Source organism: Prionailurus bengalensis, chromosome B1 (genome assembly GCF_016509475.1).
Source record: "Prionailurus bengalensis isolate Pbe53 chromosome B1, Fcat_Pben_1.1_paternal_pri, whole genome shotgun sequence".
Classification (NCBI taxonomy): domain Eukaryota; kingdom Metazoa; phylum Chordata; class Mammalia; order Carnivora; family Felidae; genus Prionailurus; species Prionailurus bengalensis.
Window position 1 is genome coordinate 50,566,723 of NC_057344.1, and position 23,336 is coordinate 50,590,058.

A 23,336-nucleotide genomic window follows, 5' to 3' on the forward strand; every position below is an offset into this window, starting at 1 on the left:
GTGGGATAGTATGACAACTCAATTCTGTGGGTGTGTTTTGTACGGGGTGGGAGAGAGGAGACAATCTAATGTCCCTCCACTCTGCTCATGTGTGTAGTTAGATTTTCATGTAATTTGAAAGGAATGTGGTATAAGATTCAGTTGTCCTGTAAAATTTGTAAGAAACTGTTATTCACCCACATGGATTTATTGTCATACAACAGGATACTTGGCAAGTACGCAATGGGGAGGAGGAGGAGGGAAGAAGTTCAGAGGGAGGCAGAGAAGCAGAGAAGGTAGAAGAAGAGAGGAGGATCTGATCCAAACAAGCAAGTTACACCATCCACCACACACACACTCAATGTTTGAGAATACTAAGGGCTACTGGGTAGCTATACTCCATGCCTAAACCTGTACCAATGCAGCACACAGTGGAAGGTCCCGCCCACCACGGCCCCATTGCAGTGAGAACCCTCATGCCCGGATGAGTGGTTCTTTCAGAGTCTCTGGCACATTGACACACACATCCTCTCATAAATGCATGTCTTCTCACCTCACCCTGACTTAGTTTTCATTGCTTGGGGGACAAATATATATTTAATTGTAGCCACTGGATGGAATAATTCAGTAACTAAGAATGTGGGAATTTTCCCCCCACATATCTGTTGACAGATTTCATTAAAATTTTCATAGGATTTAAAATTCGTTTCTGTTTGGAATATGAAAAAAATGTATGATGTCTTCTGGACCACAGCAGGAGAACGTTTGCTGTTTCCTGTAGTGTATATATATCTCTTCCTCGCCCCTCAGTCAGTTCTGAAATAATAGCCCACTTACATTCTTCCTTCTGCCATCCATCTTGCAGCCTCTGTTTACCAGCTTGAGCGCAGACACTGCAGGAATGCACGAACTTTACACGAGCCCCTTTTAAACTCTACAGACCACTTTGTGGAAATGAGAATGAAACAGTGAGGCCCATAATTCCCAGGGGTTACCTTTTTTCTTTTTACACTCCCAAATCATAGCTCCACATTTTACTGAAGAAAATATCTGTCTTTCTAATCAGAAACATTCCTGTTATTTTTCAGTCTACTAATGTAGATGGATCACTCCCCGTTTTTTTTTTTCCAGATGCCCTAAGGGCAGCACATCCCATGATTCCCTCCCTCCCCACCCCACCCCCCCAACCCACCAGGATCTTACCCTTTCCCAAGGTTTTTGATGCGAGAGTTCCCCTGAAGGCATGACAGGTGAGAAACTTATCCCTTATTTGTAACACCATCTTCTGGTGCCTGACAAACGTCCTGCGGTGCCAGTTTCCTTCACAGCTTTGTTGTTTAACACTGAGCTGTGCACGGAGGGAGAGCTTCCCGCTCCCCTAAATATGACACCTGCCGCTTCCCTGGTGTCTTCCTGCAGGAGAGCACCACACATTTTCACCCATAGCCATTGCTGGCAGTTATACTTTTGTCCTGTTGTAATCGAGAGTTTTTTTGGGTCTTTTGTTCTTTTGTGAAAATGCATTTTTATCCATAAGATGTTGGTGTCTGTAGTTTAGTCTAGTTTTCTCAGCTCAGTAGAAAGATACCATGAGCTCTGATAATCTGTACGAGTACTAGTCCAGAATTCAATAGCTCACTAGTATGGCCTTCAGTGACTAGTGCTATGTTTGTTGCAAACCTAGAATGATCAGGTTTGATTATCATCACCAGCAATCTTTCTGATAGAAGGAAAAAATTCTTAGCAAGAAAAAAACATTTTGGTGCTTTTTATTTGTTGAATCATGGAAATGTCAACTGGAAGTCTGGACCTATTTCCATTCAGTGTCTACTTAAATACATTTCACCTCTACTCTGTCACGAGCCCCTCACCCACTGTGTCCTCCCACGAATGTTCTGCCTCCCCTTGCCCTCAGCATGCCTTTCTGTGAGTTGGAGAATTTTACCAATCCACTAATAACATTTGTTTCTTATTTCTGCATGTCTAGGATGACAGCACTAGCCATAGTGACCACCAAGACCCCATCTCATTAGCTGTGGAAATGGCAGCAGTCAACCACACTATCTTGGCCTTGGCCCGACAAGGAGCCAACGAAATCAAGACAGAGGCCCTGGATGACGACTGATCAGGGAGGGTTGAACATGAGAAGTTAACTTAGTTTTAGACGTAGCACCTTAGCAGACTTTCCTCGGTCCTTAACATGTGTTCTTACAGTATAACTTGCAGTTTCTTGTATGTCAGTTAGCCCTTAGGGTCTTGTTCTGTGAAGATGGCATGGTGCCCTCAGCCTTTGCATATACTCTCTCAGTATTAATTCCCAGTAAATAATAACCAACCAACCAACCAACCAAACTTCCCTCTCCCAGCCCCCGAGGCTAGAAAATCTTGCTGCTCTGTCTTAGCATTCCAAGAAAGTGCTTCCAGGTATTTAGATAGCCCTCAGTTCTCAAATAATAGGCTACGTGTAAAACCTTGGGTACCTTTAGATTCCTGTAACACTAGTCTGTACCCTTTTCCTTCCCCAAGACTGATAGGATGCAAGCTGAGGTAGTGTGGCCCAGGATTGACAGACACCATTTGGGGAGTATCTGCAGAGTAAAAGGAACACTAGAATTCCCACTCAGCTTGGGAATAATTGATTTCCAGCTGCAATAAGCCGTGCCTCATAATAGTCACACTGTGGCTAGATTATACTTCTTTGGGTGCTGTGGAAAAATGTGGAATGTCCGTGGAAAAACTTGATCTCAGATTTTGGTTGATGTTAACATGCCTGACACAGACATCCTTTCCTCTCACAAGCTGTGTGACTTAGTAGATAAAATACTGCCTTCTGCCTTTGGGACCATGATTCAAACACACAAAAAAACAAAAGTCATTTAAAAAAACAAAACAAAACAAAACAAAACAAACCCAGCTTGAGAGCATTGGAAAAAAACAAAACAAAACAAAAAACATGAGCTGAATGTCTAATGGATGTTAAGTCCAGTTCTCAGAACCACTGTACGTTACGCGGCACAGGTATGTGCCTGCCTGCAAAAGTGCTGGAGGTCATCATGGACGCTGCTTTGCCTCCTGTTTGTGTCCCCTTTCCCTGCTACCAAAAAAAAGTCTTTCAAGGATGGAGCTAAGGTCACAAATGAGTGAATGAACTTCCAGTCTTTGTATCCATTAACTGAAGCCCCCTCAATATGAGAGGTTGATAGAGGACTTTATGGTGGGATTATGCTGACTGACTATCACAATTGCAAATACTTTCCTAAAAAGGAGCAGAAAAAAGCAGGGGACAATTGCCACTTGCGTGGTGTGTCTTCAAGATACAACGTGATGTGACTGCTTTGGTGTTCTCTTTACTCTGTCCTTGTAGAGGTGTGAAAAGCTATATTGCTACAGGCAATTTATTTAATAATTGGAAGCCATATTGATAATGGATGTGGTAATATTTGTAAAGTTTAATCTACTTTAAGCGGCAGTAACTAATGGAATTTTTTTCCTTGATCACATATGTAGCACTTTTGTTACTTTTTAAAGATATTTATATTTGATAAATCTTTTTTTCATTTTGAGAACTCAAAATACCAAACAGTGAACTTGCGTTATAAAGTCACCCTGTGATCACCTTGTCATCTAGTAGCAAAATGATGAACTATTCATGCATCAAAGAAAATTACATCTGCTGGCCTTGTATGAAAATGATCTCTTGGCATCCCGATTAAATGACACACTGTCACTGTGGGGAAGAGGAAACAGCCTTCAATGTAGCGGCGTAGGGTGCATCTGAGGGAGGCATGACTGCTGTGTATTTTCTGCCTCGTTCCATCTCCTTTCTATGCACAGTGGAGCCTTGTTTAAAGGGGGATTTGGGGCTGGCTGTTAACTGTCTTTTCGTCCATTATCTAAGAACAATTTCTAAGATGGAAGGAAGGCGCCATTTCCTTACCTCTTCACCTCCATGCCCCCACCAGATGTATTCAACCTAAAACCATTGAGAAGAGAGTGAGACTGACCTTCTTTGTTTTTCCCTTTCTCATTAGTAGATATTAAATACCCACCAGTTTTTAGCTGGTCTGACTCCATTTAAGGCATATGCTGACAAGGTCTTCTCCCTGTCTGTTCATCCTGCCTACGCCAGTGTGCGGAAGCCTTTAGAGGGCATGAAAATGCCCCCTTATATGGGTCTGTGACTTTAAAGAGCTAAGGGCAGGGACTGGGCCTGCTCTAGTCTGTGGATTTCAGGCAGAAAATGTATATACTTCTTCCAGCTTCCAAGAATTGGAGTAAAATGGGGTAGTCTTTTCTGTTTTACTGTATTACTTGAACCAACAGATTCAAGAGTAGCATTTGTTATTCTCAGGAATGATCCCCCTGCTCATTTTCTTTCTTGGTGTGTTTGAGTTTTTATTTCAATTAGGAGATTATGTTATCTTTCTTTCCTTTTATATTACTTAGAAAAAAAAATGTAACATATTGTATCTTCCCATTCCGGTGAAATTTTGTCTGCTTATTCTCAGTTGAATCAGAAAGAAAGAGAGGAAAATATACTGTCTGACAAGCCACATCCATGATTTATTGTAAGGAGATTATTATAATTGATAGCTTCTTTATGATGGGATTGCTAGTATCATTTGTTCTTGCTGGTCTTTTTAAAGAAACAGACTCAAACTGTTAAGACAGCTGCAGTTTCTAAAGAAATACAGTGATTGCCAGAGAAGAGCTAAAAGGTTTCATTGTTTTAAGGCCTTAAGGAAGGAGAAAAGCTTCAGAGAAAAAAGGGGAGTCAGTATCCATGAAAGCAATAGCGGGCCCTATCTGGCAACCTGGAAAAAGTAAGAGCACATGTCTACCAATGCAGGATAGCCTCGTATTGGGTTCAGGAAGAAGGAATCTTTCATCCAGAATTCTTCTTTTAATTGAAGAAGACTGTTGGCCTGCTCTTAAGACCCGCTGCCTTACATATAACTTTTGCTTTTTCACCGAGAGCAAAAATACAGTTCTTTGGGGCCTAGATTTAAATCTGCCATTGTGTTTTTTGTTTTTGTTTTTGTTTTGTTTTTGTCCCTGGGTTCAATTCTGCTGTCTTGTCCAGTCTACCTTAGCTCTCATAATGGCACACAGAGTTGTCACTGTCTTAATTTGTAGTGTCTTTGGATGGTGAATTTTTTTCTTAAAAAACCCTAAATTCCTGTCTTACTGAAGGGAAAAGAGCCAGACTCAAAAAAAAAAAAAGAAAAAAGAAAAAGAAAAAAAAATCCCATTACGTACTTTTGGGTTGATCTACCCCTCTTTTCTTACTCAATCCTGTACATCCCTCAGGCCCCAGAGGACTGTTTCAGGACTGCTCTTCCCTAGTGAAGAAGACTAAATAAAAGGGTGGGGTGGAAACCTTGTCAGCAGTTCTTATAGGAACTTGTCTGTTATTTTTTGAAAGACACTTTCATTGAATTACTATAGTCACATGGGTAAACTTCCTACTCTTCTTACAACACAGCCTTACAAAGGGACCTTTTAAAGATGGACCATCTGAATGAGATTTCTGATTTGCTGTTGATAACCCTAATGTGGGGTGAAGGCCAGCGAGGGCAATACAGTAACACTCTTAGCTGAGACCTTCTGGTGTCAGTCAGTACCAAATAGACACTTTGGTTTATTTCAGCAAAGCTTGTAATTGTTGAGTACCCCTTAGGGCATTTCTTCACAGTCTCAGTCCTTTAAGTGGTTGAAAAGTGCGGTTACCTTCCACCTACCTATGGGATCTGTACAGTTCCCACACACTGTCTTTGGGTGGGCGGCCCCTCCCCCCACATTCTCCTGTTCCTTCACAGGAAGAAAGTTCCTGGAACAGGAAGACCCCTTTAAGGTACCTTTCACTGAAGCTCAGTAGAGGTGACCACCTAAAAAGATACGGGTGAGGAAGCAGCTGCTCATCAACAGTGTAGTATGCAAATCCAGTACTGTGGTTCCTGGTAGATTTTCGATGGCACGCAGTCCAGTAACCGATAGTACCGCTGTTGGGGCCAGATATCCACATATATTTTTACCTCAAAGGGGACAACTCATGAAGAGCTCGCTCATGCACTCATTTCAGTTCTTTACAAACTTCCCTCCTGGACTCTAGCCATCAAGCACCAAGTGTAAATAGACTTATTTCATCAGGAATCTCCAGTCACATTCTCTCCCTCTGGGAACAGCTCCCCTTCCATTTGCCTCTGGGCTCCAATACTAAGGGCCTCATCTTGAGCAGACATCTTTGCTGGGATTTTTATCTTCCACAGAAGGCAGAGCATGTGGGTGTGGTCCATCTCTTCACACAAACACTCCTTTCTGTCTTGCAGGCCATCTTTGTGACCAGCTACATATTCCACTGACCAGCTACATTATCTCTGCCCATAACAGTGGAAATAATCCCTTTTTCACACACAGTCCTACCCATCCTAAAAATGTGAACTTCAAGTCCTTACTCTCTTGGTCCTAAGAAGGGTTTGGGTAGAAGCAGTCTTCCCATGTAACTTGTAGCTCTGCCTTTTAAAATTGCTTTTTGTCTTTTTTTGTTCAGAGAACAACAGGAGTATTTTTCCCCAATAAGTCTCAACAGATTCTTAGGCAATAATTTTTCTTGTTATTGATGATCTTGTGCTCAGTCGCACTCTACACTGAATAGTCCTGACCCTTCACGTTGTGCGTTGGTTTTCTGTGTTAATCTCTGTCCGTGATTTAAATCTTAGGTCAGAGTGGTGATAGATTTTGTCATTTTGTTGTTGTGATTATTAGTAATGTTTTACTACTGTATTCACTGGGGCTGCATTGAGACCAGCCAAATCCATTTATAGCTTTACTGAGCCGGTTTTGTTTGTCAAGATTTCCCAAGTGAAAGTTGGGCGCACTGACCAGCTGCTGGCTGACAGCGTCTTTCTGGAGCATAGGGATGGGGTGGGGGATGCACTGGGGAAAGGGTGGGAATTACACATTTAAAACATTCCTTTTTGTGTGCTCTCTAAATAGCAAGGATGTTTACTCAGGATTCGGGTATCAGTTGTCGGCCATGTTGAATTTGGCTGACTGAGCTGCCTGCCCGAAAACCTTCTTCCTGTTTCTTAATTTCCAGACTAATTTACATTACTTCAGTAATACCTAAGTTTTCCAGTTTGAAGGTATTGTACCATAATGAGAACACAAGGTTTTCCCAGGGAGGCAACTATGAATGGCCACGTTATCTTGTAAGGATTTCCCTAGTGGTAGCGTATTGTCACAGTAGAGGCCCTTTCTTTTTCAGTACCGCACTCTCCTTCATCACATGCTCTTCTCTTCAAAAGATGACTGTCACCTAAGAGGAAAGCTTTCTTTACCCCTCTAAGGAGAACTACCATACTGAGATGGTGGGAAAGACTTTTTAAATACATCGACCCCACAAGGTCCTTTTCCAGTCACAGAAACTCCTCTTATAAACAGGTTATGTTCAGAAAAGCTGTTCTTCAGTCTCTTTACTTATAAGCTAGAAGTGATAAGCGACTGCTTTTGTCATCTTAAAGGACCAACGGTTGACTCACTTATCTCTGAAGTGCAACTCTGTTCCTATCTATGGACATTCGAAAGCTGGAAGTCTTGGTGGAGATGAAAAGTAGCAGCAAAGAGAAAGCTAACGATGTGAGAAATCCAGTTTCCTATAACATAAGTTTTCTTTTGTAATTAAAAGGGGAGTACGTAGGGTGGAGAAGGGAGGGGAAATCTGCTTGCACCAAAAGATCTTGCACCCCGTGCTTATCGTCACCCAGGGACCTTGAGGGTGTAGTAGATGCTGTGGGTAACCAGTGTGCAGAACCCTGGACTTCTGTTTTATCACGCTTCATAGGACGCTTGGGGCCAAGCATTGCACAGAACTAAATCTAACTGATTCAAGTCAAGTCTAACTTCTGGCCGTCAGCCACCCACGTTTCACGCCCGTTATCTTGTTAGCCCGCGCAGTGCCCTGACAGCAAACAGGGATGCATCTGCAGGAGGCTCTGCCTTTCAGTCCTGACACCTTTTTTGCTTGACAAGTTTGGGAATTGATTTGCCCATCTGGATGGCATGACTGTGCCTTCCATGGGTGTCTGAGCCCCAAAGTGCAGTGGTGTGGGGCAGCTGTCGAGTGTGCCCTGTCACTATGACTGCCACACGCTGACCTGAGCAGGGCGTGTGTGCCCGGCTCAGACATCTTGGGATGCCGCTCCCTTAACTCCATTTTCATTTTCTCTTTTAATAAAAGTGGCTCTATACAGCCATAATTAACTCTCAAATTCACATTGGTGTGCTGTGATCAAATGAAGGTTTGCCTGAATCCTTTCAAATTGTAACCATGGTAATTGAGGGGGGTGGCACAGAATGAATATATAAAAATATAACGACAATTGTTCTGAATGACTGAGTGTCCTCCTGACATGTAATTAGCTGTTTTAGCAAGATGTAGATTGGCATGGTCATAATTAAAAGGATTTCTGTCCTTTATGTGATTGGAAATGGCAGATCTCCCATTCCCTGTTCCCTTTTAGCACTGATGCTCCCAAGAACATTTGGAACAGCAGCTCAGTAAACTAAAATAATGACATGGTGCTCGTGTCCTCTCCCTTTAGTGAAAGAGAAGGATTTGGAGTTATTTCAACTTCAAAATGGAAGCCTTCGCTGTTGCTCCCCACTTGACTTCTATATCATTTAAACCTCTGTCTCACATCCAGTTTTGACTAGCTCCACCTTTGGCAGAAACTTTAGTCAGAACCCCAAACTGAGTCAGTCCCTGACAAGCCCTTCATGACTGCCCCACTTGCTGGCCAGCTAAGCACATCGTGTGGCCTCACTTGAGGACATTTACTGTCTAACAAACTTCCTGGGATTTTGATTTTCTCCTTGGTTACTTGATATTTCCATTGTCACCATTAGAAAGTATCAAATGGGAATGTACACGTGAGTTAAATAGCGTTTTCCTCACTGAATCATAGGATCTTTGACAGACGTGATACAAACAGATGTAAACACGTGAGCTTTTAACAACTATGTGGCATAAATGGAGTCCTGATACTTACAGTGTCCTGAAGTTAATGTATATGCATGAGTGTCACCCAGATTTCCCCACATCGCTCTTACAGGGCAAAACCAGGTTCCTTATGTCAGCAGCCTTTTCTTATCCTGAGTTTTCCCCATTGCTCTGCTGAGTCAGTGGGATTGTCTCCCCAGCCCACCCAGGTGCATGTTTTCTCTCCCTTTCACTTTGCTTGCTTTTTCTTCATCACCTTGTCCCCCTGAGCATCGTGTGGTCTTGACACCTTACACCGCCTGCCCAGGATGTCTGCTGTTCTCCCGCCGAGGCCTCCCACTGGAGGGGAGCTGCTGTGTCGCCAGCTAGCTTTTCTCTAAAATATGCTTTGGTTTTTTCCATCACTTGCAGAAGTCTTCATTCAGTTCTATGATCAAGTGAGCCTCCGCACAAATACCAGCACCCAGCATAGTGCGAAGCAGCTTCTCACAAGCTGCTTCGTTTCTGTGGGGCTCCTAGCTGTGCCCGTGAGCCTGGGCCACGAGCGCCTTCTTCCTTCAAGCCTGGACACTCCGGGATTGCTTAGTAACCACTGAGAAAATGCCACTCTTGCTTTTGTTCATATTTTGCTGCTTACCCTCATACAAACCTTTTCCCCCATCTCCACATATCAGAAGGGATCCTAACCAAGTGATAGTTATACTTCATTTTGATGAAAATGCTGAGGCAGGCTGCTTCTCTATAACTGTTGTCTCCCTGTCCACAAACAGAATTTGGGAAAAGGTTCTGCCTTGAGGTCTTTTATTCTTGTTCTCCTCAAAAATACCTCCAAAATGTGTAGTCATTGAGCCAGATCAGGAAAAAATGCCATTAAAAGTTCTTACACGGTGCTTCTCTTCCTATAGGATCTAAAAGTGACTTTCAGCCCCACCCCCACGTGCCTACTTTCAAGATACATGTGCTAGTGTGGAGACTTCCCTGTGGGGTCCTATCAGTCTTCTGACAGTTGGAATGATTGTGGATTTATGGCCCCAAAGAGCAGAGTACCCCATCCCTTATTTTCCCAGCTGCTGAAAGATCACCATCTCCATTACAGTTGAGAAGCTGTTTTAAGATTAGAAATTCTGAGAACTCACTGGAGTATGATACCGATTGCTGAGACAGGCATTCAAACAGCCAGCACAACGTTCTGATTATCTGCTTATATTCAAACAAAATAGAATTATCACTGCAGTTAAAACGTAACAATCTGCTATTTTAGGGATCAAAGTATTAGATGTGCCGCTTAAGGAATGGTGCTACTAAAAAAGAACTGGAGTTGGCAAGACATTTCCCTCCCCTGTTGTTTCCACAGGCCATTTTGGTGATTCCAAAAACCCTACACCTTATAATGCCATTACCACCAGCAGCCCCCACTAAAAAGAAAAAGCAAAAAAGAAAGCCAACTCACCCAAATCCCTGAAAGCACGAGTAGTACTTGCCCATGAAATAGTATTTTTTTTTTTTTGGAAGAAAACACCAGAAGTTACTCTTACAAGAGACCAGAGTAAAGAAAGATGTCATTCTAAATCATAATGCAACAAGAGACAAACATTCAGACCTCCCGAGCATTCAGAGCTCATGATAATAGCAGCTGACATTTATTGAGCATGTACTATGCGCCAGGCACTGTGCTGAGTGTTCTTACTGTCTTGTTTATTCTTGAAGATTCGCAGACCTTACACTGAGCAGCATCACCTTAATGGAGTCGAGGAAAATCTCCAGTTGCTTCTTTCACGTTAGTAGATGTTATTTGGAGAACAGGTTGCAGGGTCTGCCTGGCATTGCTCTGAGTGAAATCAATGCACTTAACCTATTTTGTTCTCTCACAAGACAATGCTGGATAATCCCCACTAGCACACTGTCACATTGCTATCCTCTGTCTGTGCACTTCATTCCCCCTGACACTGAACTAGTGTTACTTTGATGATCTAGACATTAGAGCATCCCTTCCCCTTGGCCTTTCTCCGTGGTTAGTGATAGTGATAGAAACGCAGTGAACTCAGTGAGGCTCAGCAACAGTGGTGTGAAACCTGTTTCAAACATCCTGTCTCTAGAAGGCAAATGTGAGGTCCTGCCTTTTGGGGGCAGGAGGAGAAACAGAATGGCTGTCTCATCATCTGCGTTTTGAGAAGTAGAATTTACTAGCACTCCTTGGGTGTAGTTGCAGTTAGTTGAGGCAGAGAGTGCACTTCCCGTTTTCCCTCTGTTTAGCTCTTTGAGCATTTTCTTAGTGCCTGCTTCTGTTAGGCATCCTGCTTCTGCACAGAAGTGTTTAGCTAAGCCGTTCCAGCTCATTCTGTCCCATCATAGACATGAGAGACAGTGGGGCTGAGCCAGTACTTTTGGAGATTCGGGGATTCTGGTATTAGTGTCTGCCCCACATGGAGACAGGTCCAGATTTGGGATCGGCATAGAACTGTCTAATGAACCACAGTCCAGCAAAGGGGCCAGCTGCCTAGGGATTCAGGTGGCAGCTCAGTGACCATTGTCAGGGGCCCGGGCTCCAAGCTAACCAGAGGACTGAACTAAAATTCCATGTTTCTCTCCCCCTCGCTTCTCCAGCTCTTTTCCTCTTGAAAGTAAGTTGTTCCCAGGGGTTGTCACTCTCTTCTCATCCACTCCGTCACATCCTAGGCATCCTTGGAGCCCAAGAGAGTGGAAACCACCCCAGGAGGAAGGCCCCAGTTGGAGTGGCCCTGTGAGCAGATCTACCAGGTTGACTATTTGAGTTTGGTGGCTCTGTAATAGGTACCTTGTTTCATTAGCTGGCTAATGGGATTTTTCATTATCCACCCCCCCCCCCCCCGCCCCACACCAAAAAAAAACCCACCCTAATGTGAAGGGAACAAGGTATGTGTGCCTTCTGTTTAGCTGTTGGTCCAGATTTGGCATCTCTGGTGGCAGTTGGGTGCCTCTGAAATTTTGGAATGGAGACATTAACTCCATGCTTGGAAAGAGCACGTGACTCTTACCAACCAGTATGGGTGGCAGAGATGAGTCACAAGATTTGTGTTGCCTTTATAACTTTTCCAGCTTCCCATCACTTCCAGGTCAAGTTGAAGTCTCCGTCTTGTTTTCTGGCTTCCTTTAAGCCCAGAAACCGCTCCCCTTTTGTTGCTTTACTGGAACTAAGAGCCCAGCGTAAACTTATGAGGGTCATTTTTCCACTTCATCATTCACTGAAGCTATTAAAACTGGAAACAAAACGACATTAGTGCTATATTAATGTAAACAGCAGCCACTCTAGTGATATTACATTGAACTCTTTTGTTTTTATGCCAGATTCATGGGCGGGGGCAGGCAGCGCATACATTAGTAGAGTGGATGGAACAGAGGTGAGGGCTCAGCTGTGGGCTCCTTTCAAGAGCATTATTGTTAGTGATTTGCCTTGAAAACCACATTTCAATATGTTAAAGTCAGTGAGCCCCTTAATCCTGCATCTCTGAAAATGGGCACCACAAAACCAAAGTTCTTTGGGGGCAGGGGGAGTTCTCCCTTCAAGCGTCGGCATCTCTGGCAAGGCTTTTCTTCGTTGCTCACGGTTTCGCCTGAACACTTCTCTCGAAAGGGCCTCTTCTAGTAGTTTTTCTCACACGGGAAATAGCAAGCAAGCCTGTGCAGTCCTGTAGCCCTGAGTCTGGAGCAGACCGTCTACACACCCGCTCTGCCCCGATCCGTTTGCTCTGGTCTGCAGAAACAGGGAAGAGCAGAGCTGCTGCTGGGCCCAGCCCCGGTGTTTTCATCTTCACCCAGGCTGCAAGGTGGGACATTGCCCCTGCCAGATGAGACCAAGAACATCATAGTTGCCTCCCCTGGAAGAGCCCACAGCCTTCTCTGATTCCCCATGGGCTCCCCTCCCTCCCTTCCACGGCCATAGTCACCAGTAGGTATGCAGTACCTTCCAAGGATACATTTCTAGTTCTGTTTTTTAAGTGCCTAAGCAAGTTACAGACCTCTGGAACCTGCCGGAGAGTCGGCCTGTGCCCTGCCCCCTCCTCTTCCCCTCCCTACACTTAGCCCTCAGGGGCAGGTGCAGATAGCTGCCCCTCTGCAGGGCCCCCAGCATTCTGCTGGCAGAACAACTACAAGGGCAAGCTCATGGGCAGGGCAGCATTGGCACTGCCCCGTCAGGCTGGCTCCGTCACTCTGTCCTGCGCTGCTTTTTAAGGGTGTCTCTGTCAATGGGGTTACGGTCTCGGTTCGTAGAGAATGTTAAGGAGCCTGCTTAGCAAGATCTACAGCTGTCGAGTGGGGAGATCGGGGAGAGCAAGACCGCCTCAGCGCAGAATTCGGTCTGTCTGTCCGCAGCTGGAAAGTGCATCCAGACCCAAGAGGGCAAAGAGTCAGATAATCATGGTTTTAAAACACAATGATTCATTTGCCATCATTAATCACTGGAACCCTGGCTGCCTCTTCTTGTCCTCTCCCTAGATTTGAGGGATCAGGGTGTCTGCTCACAAGGGCTCAGAAAGGCCATCGTCGCTGGGGGTGAAGCAAGATCACAAGTGTGTCTTTGAAAATGAGTGTGAGATTATCTGTTTGCTTCTTTTTTAAAGTTATTTAAGTCTGACCTAAATTTGGGGCCTTTATTATGTGGTGGGTGTACGACGGATTATTTTGTGACTGCACTCTGTTCACATCACGGCACTAAGCAGCGCTCAGATGATTTGTTGGTGCATTAGAACGTTTTGCAAAACGGACAAATCCATACCAGGCACTTTATTTTCATTAATATTCCAGCGTTTTTGTTCAGACAATGTCATAACCCAAATGGTGGGCATTCACATTTAACAGGTATGGGCAAATTTGCCAGAGGAATTCTTTGGATTGGGAGAGAGAAGGGGGGCGGGTTGATGAAAGTGGTCAGACGGGAGAATATTGAATCCGTGGTGGTAATGGAAGGGAGGCTTCTCTGGAGCGCGTCACCCCAACCCGGATCCGGGCAGTGCGCTGTTGCTCTGTTCTCCAGTTGCTCGTGTTTACGGGTTCTACGAGTGCTTGTCCGTTGTCCCACTGAGCGTGCGCGGGAGCACTGCAGAGCAGGGGACAGCAGTGCAGCGAGCGGCACCACAGCCCCCCTTTCTTCTCAGTTACTTGGACCCGAACACCCCGGCGCACAGAGTGCGGGGGGACTGTTTTCTGTTGCAGAACCGTGTGCAGCTGTGTCTCCCTGTTTGCTGCGGGGGTGGGAACTAGCTGGCGCAGGTTGGAAAGTGGAAAGTGAGGTTGACAGTCGTAATCCGATCAGATACCATGGACCAGATGCCTTGGGACTGCCTGAAAGTCTTTAGCGTCCACCAAATACTCGAGTATCTGCGACGGGCTGTGTGGGGTCCCTGCCAGATGGCTTTGGGGCAGAGTGCCCTTCCCTGCCTTGGCCGTCGTGTGTCTTAGTCTTTGTGTTTCCCTTTGGCGTCTCCTGGTCTCTGTCCCCCATCCTGTGCACCATGTGTCCCTGAGGGGAGTCGCACCTGTGTCTGAGTCTGCTGTAAGGTGTTCAGTCTACCTCAAGGGGTCATCATGGTCAACTCTGTCCCATAGCAATCCTTCTGACATCGCCACACACACTGGAATGTATATCTGCCCCTGGCCCTGGCCCTGCCTTCCCTGTCAGTAACCTCCTGACCCCATCTTTCCTATAATCACCACAAACTCCTAGTGCAAATTGGATGCTGCTTTAAATGTGAAAACAATTGTTCAAAAGCTATAAAACCTGAATGAAAGCTAAAGCTGAATTTATAAGCCTTGTTGCATATGAGCCAAAAGTGCAAAAAGCTCTATATAATGAACTAACCTGCCACTCGTATAAATATAAATATATATAAATATATTAAAATCAGACTGTTCTACAAAATTGTGTATTTGTATTTTTGTGTACGTACAATTTTCTGCTAAGCAGAAGGAGGATGTAGTATAGGATGCTGTGAGAAGAGATTTGGTTTAATCCTATTTCTTTGTTACTTATTTTTGTTAACATCAGATGCCTGTCTGTCTTCTCTGTGTATGACACTGTTTGGAAAGCTGCAGTATCTCTCTTCCTTAGGTCCAGAGTCCGTTAGAGAATGAAATCTGGGGTTTAGAGAGTTGTCCAGGTCACCAAACACGGACAAGCAGAGACACAGCTTGGCCGTCTACTGCCCAGGAGCTGTTCGTGGTTCTGAGGCAGCAGCGAGGCAGGGCACAAGCCTCTGGGAAGCAGAATCCCACTTCTAGAAGGCAAGTTCCAAAACACAAGATTGTAACAGGTCTCTCTCAACAGAAGACTCTCCACCGGGCCCATCAGGAGGGGATGCAGGGCCTCTCTGAATGGAGGAACGGGACCTCTTATTTCTGGGCCAGAAGTTTGCCCAGAAGGTAGCAGGGGGCTCTGCCTGGCTGTAGTGCCCAGCTCACTAGCCGTCCCTGGCCTCTGTGTCCCTCTTCTGAGTAGTCGCTGCCTTTTCTCAGATCAGGTTACCAAAATGCCTCCCCTCTGCTGAGCTGCTGGCGCTTCATCACCCAGACCTCCAGCCCCAGTTCCCTGGAGCATCTCAGAACCCACTTTCCCGGTGCTAACACACAAGAGGGGGGTAAAGTGGCTGCCAGTAACGGCCAGAAACCAACTATCTGGGAGGCCAGGCTGGAAGACAAGCTCCGCGCACCCAGGGCAGTCGGCCCATCCACTGGGAAGGCTTCCGGCAGCCCTGGGCCCGGGCCCCGCCCCCCACCCACCTCTCAGCCCCACGCAGTCCCTCGTGGCCTGAACCTTCTCTAGGGAGAGCGATACTGCACCTTCACCTGTGGGACTCATATTTATAACAATGTGTAATGACTGTAGCAAAAAGCCCTTGTTTCTAGATGTAAATGGTCAAAGAAACAAGTGCTCTATTGTATTGATTAAAATAGTTCAAATGAGTCCTGTATCATTGTATCTCCTATTCTGGATTAGTGCCTTTTGGACAGTAGACTGTTCTGTAATTAAAATGTAGTATACTGCTTTTTTGTACAGTTTTGTTTTAATAAAACTTTTTTTTAATTTGTGTTTATTTTAGTATTGTACCTATTAGAGAATAAAATGTATAACTGAACAAAGCCTGGCCGGGATTTCTTTGGGGGGGGAAGAACGATCATTTGGGAAGCTCCCCAACACTAACGGGTGGCAGCCTTCCATTTTGGACATCAGTCCCTTTGTGCTTTAAAAAGCAGTTGGCACGCCCAGAGGCCCAGGACACCTGGAAAGGGTTGAGGTGACAGACACTACGCGGTGGGGCAGGAATGCCTTCTGCTCTGGAAATCCCCTGAACCCGCCCACCTCCTCCATGGGGCTCTCCTACCCCAGGAGAGGCCACACCTTCCCCTCGCTCCCTTGCCCTGGCTCGGGGGGCAACCTCACATCGACCCCAGCCCCCTCCCTCCCTTCCCTCTGTCTTCCCACATCTCAGCGCCCCTGGGGTCCTAGCAGCTTGTCCACGCTGACAAGCTCCACACACTTTCCCTCTCGGGCTCCAGGCCACGTCCCAAGCACCTGATTTTCTCAAAGAGCCGTCTTGCCGTTTGCAGTGAAAAATGAAAAGAAGCAAAGCTGAAGCTTCATTGTTTTTCCTTAAAGACATTGGTTTCCTTAAACCCTATGGTTGGGGGCAAATTCTTACTCAGGACTCAAGGACAGAGTGCCCAAGCCCCCCTGTCCCCCCACTCATCCCACAGCCTAGGATTGACTTGTTTTACCCCTCCTCAGAGAAAACCTAAGAAATAAATGGTTTCCTCTTACAGACTTAGGAAGGGCTAGGCAAAATTTTAAGTTGCCCCAAACCCTAAGTCCCCAAGTGGAGGTGAGCAGGGGATGGGGGAGGGGATGCTGAGGACATTGTCTCCTCACGCTCCTCCTCTGGGCCAAAGCCTGCAAAGGAGTCCTGCAAACGCACCAGCCTAGAAGGAACATCCTCAACCGCTAAAATCCTCCAGGGCCCCTCCCGCGAGCACCGTGCGCTCCGATCCATGGGGACTGGTCGGGATTGCCCATCCGCGCTGTTCGCTACACAAGGCCTGGTGCGGAAGAAGCACACAAATGTTCACCGAGTGACTCAGCGAGAGGACTAAACGTGACACAACCACTAGAGCTCGTTTTGGGGTCTGAGCGACCGTAACAACCCCATAGCCTCATGCTGTGGGAGTTCTCATGAGCTGCAGGAAAGTAGCAGCTTGGAAAATTGAGATTCATCCTAGGAGCTAGATCAATTCTACATTCAGACTTGCCTCAGAACAGGGCAGCTCCTGGCTGCCAAATTTCTGTCATAATTTGGCAGTACTTATCTCAGAGAACAACCCAGAGAACTTAGGAATATAAACCAGCCCTGCAAAGATGTGCCCTGACTGGTTGGTGGCCACCTCCAGTCGGCCTTCCACCTGCAAGGACATGATCCATCAGAGGAGAGCCAAGTGATTTACTGATGCAGGGCCGCCGGGGAGCCCATTTGCCCGTGAAAACAGCACACCCAGCAGCCTTGCCCCTGCCTGGTGCTGGGCTCCCTGCAGGCAATCTCAGGAGACCTGGTCACCTCCCCAGGGAAGAGGGGCTGGGCCCAGCACCCCTAGTGCCCTTGCGAACCGTGCTGGGCCCCGGCCGGGAGCGACGTCCTGAGGATGCTGGCCTCATGGGTACGAGCAGGAACCAACAAATAACACTGGGTTCCAAGCCTGCAGGGTGTGACCCAGCCCTGCCAGCGTCCACAAGCATCATCTCCTCCCCCAAATGCCTGTTGCAGAAACTCCAACGGTCAAGCTGCTTGTGCAGCAGCGCAAGGAAGTCCTCAGCTCGCAGGTGTGGGGCCGATCACGTAGATCAAGGCGGACAGTGGAGCCGTTGCCTGAGAACTGGGACATCCTGCTCCAGAGAAGAGGACTGTCCCCCCCCACCACCAACCTCCTCCAGACCAGCTGTCTCCCAGTTAGCCCAGAAGCTCCAGTTACCCTAGTTCTAAGGCCATCAGAAAGTTTCTATTGGCTCTTGGCTCCTGTAAGAGGGTCTCGACCAAGGGGAGTTAAGACTTGGCCACGGAACCCGTGGGGCCTGCCCGGTTCTTTAGTCCAAACCACAAGGGGTGCAGGGTTCTGGAGACGTGCACTCAGGGACCTGCGGCTTCCCTGAACCTCCCCGTCCTAGTCTCAGTCTTGAAGAGTCTTGGACCCAGGCCACCCCTTGCCCCATGGGACAGCCTGGAATGAGCTCAAACACCCCTGCCTTGGGGGTGGGGGGAGGGGAAAGCAAGGAGACCAGCCTTGGACATAAGCATGAAATCATCTGATTTTATTTAGAGGCTGCTGGTCATACGACGGAAAGGCATATATGGTACAAAAGTACAGACCTTTAGTTCATTATATAATACAAATCATTAAGTCTTTACAATTCATTACAGAGTCTTTGGATTTTTTAAACTCCCACTTCATGTGCAGCAAATCAATATAGTCGCCCAATCAAAATCATTTCTTTATACGTGAACCTGTCGTATTTACAGAACTCCACACGTGGAGAAGACCCTCCAAGACCCCCACAAAATTAGTGTCAGCAGCCTGGCTGAAGGCACAATGGACTTCTCTGAGAGAAAGACATGTGTGGGGACGGTTGAGCCAGTGTTTTAGGCTGCAAGACAGGCTGCACCCACCATCCCCAGGGTAAAAAGGCACGACAGACAGGTGGCTGCCTTCTCAGGCACTCCCTGTCCCAGACGCAGGCCTACAAGGCCAACCTGCTTTCAAGCAAGTGGAGCTAATCTCAGCCAGGAAAATAACTACCCTTGAACTTCTTGTGGGTTTCACATACAGGGAACGTTAAGCCAAGATGAAAAAACATAAGGAAGTAATGAGGGATTTAAACACCGTTTAAGCCTTTCAAACTCTTCAAGGGTCCCATTCACAGCTCAATGGAAGCTCAAATCTCTCACTAAATGCACAAGGCCCTTCGTGGCTGACCCCAGCCACATGCACTGGCCGTGCTCTCTCACTCTCCTGTGCCCTCTGGCCAGGCTGGGATTTTGGACGGCTGCCCCCTATGGCCAACGCCCCCCCCCCACCCCGCCCCACCGCCACTGCAGTGCCCTGGGGGTGATGGCCAGTGGAGATTGTACAAGTGCAGAAAGGGAGGCAGAAGCCCAGGAGGATCCCCCGCCTGGCCTCTGACACATCCTGGTGCTGCCTGGGGCCGGCCCCAGCATCCAGGTGGCCCATCCCCTCCTGCTGTCACACCCAATCCCAGAGCCTGGGACCTGCTGGAACCACATCTCAAATCTTAGTGCTGACACTTCATTTAAAACCAGGCCTATTAGTAAGGTGAGAACAGAAGGTGGGTGCGATGGAGCCCCTCCCTCCACCTCCCACGGCCATGCCCCCGGCAAGACCGCACCTTTGGCCCAATAAACGCTGGGCCATAGGGACTGCCTGGGCTATGGCTTTAGTGAGCACGTCTTCCGCACGCCACTGCTTTTCTAGTAACAGGTTAACATGAGTTTGCACCGAGGAGCGAGAGGGAAGGCCGCAGACCAGAGCAGGGAGGCCTCCCTCAGACTCGCACTGCTTATCCCCTGGAGGAGGAGGGCTGCCCCGAGCTGCCCAGGAAGAGAGCGGACTGCAACGGAGTGACGCCTGCACCCTGCTTAACCCAGTGACACCTGGACCTTGAAGGGACGCACCAGTTGTGAAGCACGAAGATAGGGAGGGTTGGGACTGCAAACCCTATGACGAGCCACACAGGCCTCGTGGCTCTCAAGGTGCCTGTGGGGCCAGAGCTGAGTCAGGACAGCCAGACTAGCCTCTCCCGGTCCCGGGGCAGGCCCACTGTTGACTCTCCAGCCACAGTGGCAGCTCGCCAACGACACCAGTGGGACAGACGTCTCCTCTCTCACACCCTGCAGGGCGGGGCCCAAAACGTGCTCCAAAGCAGGCGAGAGCTGCATACCAGACAGCAGCCACAGTAATGCCTTCCTCCCGAGACCAATGACGGCCCTCCCACCCCGTTGGCAGCCAGGCTGTCCCAGCAGGCCCTCTGCTCAACTGCTCACACTGTCAGCTGCTTCCGCACAAGACCCAGGGGAAGCCACGGCTGGGGCAACGCTGCTCCCCTGGGAGGCAGACCTGCAAGGAACGGGGATGGGTGCTGGGGAATCTCAGGCAGAGGAAACTGGGAATGTTGGAATAGCAGGCCCAGGGGACGGAGGGAGGCCATGCTGGCTGCAGAGGGGACCTTGGGAGAAAGAGAAGGTGGTCCCGAAACCTCCTTACACCCCAGGCTGGTCTCTTCCACGGCTCCTGCAAGCTCCAGCTGATATGACCCCGCTCAGGTCCATAATTCCACTGCAGTCCACTCCATGTCAACCAAACCAAGTGACAGAGACAGAGCATGACACCCATCTCCCGACTGGCCTTCCCGACACAGTTCTGCGGAAGGCTGCTGAAGGCACGCGCAGGGCCGGGCTCCGGCAAGTACTTTGCCAGGTAAATAAGGATCATAAACGGCCAAATGACCTTCCATTTGTTTTCCCCAGTGAGCCGGGCGTGCGACGTCTGCCCACAGGCAGGTCGTCGGAGGCTGTGAGAGCATCGCTGCTCCCCTCAGAGGAAGGGGTGGTGCCAGTTCGTTCATCAACGGACCACACTGACGCTGGTGTCCGCAGAGAAAAGTCCTACCTGAACACAGATTTGTGGAGGACTTCTGCGCTGGGAAGGAGGTTAGGCAGAAACTGAACATTTGCTGAGATAAAGCTACACGAGGGGTGTGCCCTTCAGCTCCGGGCCCGTCCTCCTGTGGCAGCTCGAGTCACGGGGGCCCAGCCCAGTGAGGAGTGAGGACTGAGGCACACGGGGTGGGCGGGAGCGGCAGCTCTCACCTGGCACACAACTGGCTGTTAGGAAGCCGGGCCCCAAAGCGGTGGGCGGGCGGGCAGCGCCACGTGTAATTAATGGAAGCTAATTAATCCCGGGCTCCTCCCCAACGGGGATTCGGGCCTGCGGCAGCTGCAAACCCTCAGGTACCCGTGGGCCCCACACAGCCCCACTCTGGGGCAGGGAACCTGACATGACTTCTCCGTAGGGGCTTCAAATCCCTACGGAACAGAGATTTTTCAAAAAGGGCTTCCTAGGCATCGTTTCTAAGAGTCTAAATGTGAGAACTAAAAACAGGCCTCCCAGTGCCGTGCACAAATCCTGACCTGGGGTTTGTTCCCGGGCTGCCAGGGTGTCCCCTAGGCTCCTGCTCCCTTGTGAGGACATACATGGCAGGTAGCTGAATGCTGGGCACTAGGTCCCTGGGCTACTCCCGTGGAAAGTTCCAGAAGCACTAGCTCACCCATGGAGGTTCCATCCCACCTGGCACTCCCCACCGGAGCCACACGCCACCCCCTGGTCCCAGAGGCACCAGCCCTCTTCTCACTTCTGCAGACTCCGTTCCAACTCCCAACCAGCCTGGCGGGGAAGGGTTCCAGGAAGTGTCCTGCAAGAGCTGGGCAATGCTCGTGGAGGGTCTCCTGCTGTCCAGGTCTGGACTGGTAGGGACAGTGGGGAGCTCTCCTTGCACAGGCCCACCTGCTAGGCCACAGCCCCCCAGCCTTAGGGAGTCATCAGGGTATAGAACTGCCAAGAAGTTAAACTGGTCTCAGGCCCTTCCAAGAAACCAAAATTGCACCAAATAGGGTCGTGACACCTCTGCTGACTTTGCCATTGCAGACGCACCATAACATAATCCTCCAAGTTTTTGCTCTCTTGGAGTAAGGCCACTTGTGCATCTGTGTCAATGATAACGTAAGGAGGGGCATCACCCTCTGTCCCCCTGGGAACCCCTGCCAGAGGCAGGAGGCTGGCAGCTGCTGAGCAGCCTCAGAGGCTGGTGATGTGCAAGGCAGGCCCGGGGCACTCATGCCTGGGCAGATGATTGTGGCTCGCGAAAGATTTCGGATTTTGAAAAAATAAATATAAATAAATATATTCCAAGCACTCTGTTAAGGGAACAAATGGCAAAGAGAAAACGCTTTCCAGGTATAATGACACTAACATGCCCACAAAGAAACCGCTACGAAACCCTGCGGAAAGGAGGAGGGAAAGGTGGGAGGGTCAGGCCCAGTGCCCGTTGCTGTGGCGCCCAGGACCTTGTGCCAAAAGTCCCACCAGAGGCACTTGTGGGAGTCTGTTACTTGGTGTTGGGTCTCTGGGGGGCCAGAGGATGCAGTGAGCCTGGGGAGCAAGCCAGAACCACGGCGGGTCGGCTGGGGCGCTGGCCCTGGAGGCAGAGGGAGGATGCCCTGCCTCTGGGAAAGAAAGGCACTGGTTACGAGGTTGGTTACGAGGTTAGTGGGATCATCAGAACAGAAAAGAGGAACAACAGCCCCAGGTGGGGAAATCTCCAGGCAGGGGCCTGGCTCCCACCATCCAGGACTGCTCCAGGCTCCTAGAACCTTCAACCCCTCTGCCTTGTGGAGATGCCTCTTCTCTGAGCAGAGGAAGAAATGAAGCTTCCAGAGTCCCAGGAGGAGCAGGGAAAGGTCACGAGCCCTGTGTTGTGCAAAAAGAGTTCACTGCCCTGCTCCCCAGGGAAGGGGGTCTGAGGTGTCACTGCCCACCCCAGGGCCGTCACCGGCAAGGCTCGGGAGCCACGCCCTCCGGCAGCACTGGCCAGGGAAGCAGGCCAGCAGCCCAGGAGGACTGTGAGGGAGGAGGGCCGGGGCGCCGGCTTAGCTGGCCCAGGACTTTCGGTTCTCCGGGTTCTTATGGCTCCTGTCGGCCCTCAGCGCTGTGGTGCCCTCTGCCTTGGCCAGAGCCGCCGTCAGGGAGGCCAGGTTGGTGGCGGAGCCAGAGAGGGTGCTGCTCCTTCGGGGCTCAGGGGCGCCCTGCAGCCTGGGCCCCGCGCTGCGCCGCTGCCCTGCGCCCGTTGCTCTGCGCACCCGGCTCGGCCTCACCAGCAGCCCGTGGCCGGGGTTGCACTTGAAGTACTGCTTCCCTCCGATGGAGCCGTCATTCTTACCTGAGGGGAAAAGAGAAGAAGACACAGAGGTGGCTTCCCAGGGCCCCTCGCTCCCTGTCAAACAGATGAGGCCGAGGGCACAGGCTCCCAGGCAGCATGTGCTGGCCACCGGTGACAGGAACCCCCAGGCAGCCCAGGTGTGAGGTCGATGTGCCCATCCTGCCATTTCCCATGGCCAGGTGCAGGCAAGTCAGCAAAGCAGAAGTGGCACAGACCCCACCCTCCTCCAGGGAAGAGACCATTTTCAACCTGGATGGAGGTGGTTGGTGGAATGATTATTTTTCCTGAATCCATTAGATGGAAACTGGCAAATTACCAAATTGTAGCTAG

General features: G+C 48.9%; 2 protein-coding genes across 10 annotated transcripts in view; one reads left to right on the forward strand and one right to left on the reverse strand.

The window, feature by feature from the left end:
- The window catches only part of HMBOX1 (homeobox containing 1), a 197,369-nt gene extending 181,280 nt beyond the window's left edge, over nt 1-16,089 (forward strand). For 5 of the 9 annotated variants that reach the window (XM_043565040.1, XM_043565055.1, XM_043565061.1 and 2 more), the window contains exon 10: nt 1,967-16,089. In XM_043565040.1, coding sequence (XP_043420975.1) covers nt 1,967-2,104 — 138 coding nt within the window. In that variant the 3' untranslated portion in view covers nt 2,105-16,089. Of the gene's footprint in view, nt 1-203 lie in introns of all 9 variants that reach the window. The other 4 variants (XM_043565063.1, XM_043565062.1, XM_043565065.1 and 1 more) reach the window with 3 other exon arrangements.
- Nucleotides 16,090-18,290: 2,201 nt separating this feature from the next.
- The window catches only part of KIF13B (kinesin family member 13B), a 202,930-nt gene continuing 197,884 nt past the window's right edge, over nt 18,291-23,336 (reverse strand). The window contains exon 40 of the mRNA XM_043565066.1: nt 18,291-23,006. Within this exon, the coding sequence (XP_043421001.1) occupies nt 22,717-23,006 (290 nt within the window). The 3' untranslated portion in view covers nt 18,291-22,716. The remainder of the gene's footprint in view (nt 23,007-23,336) is intronic.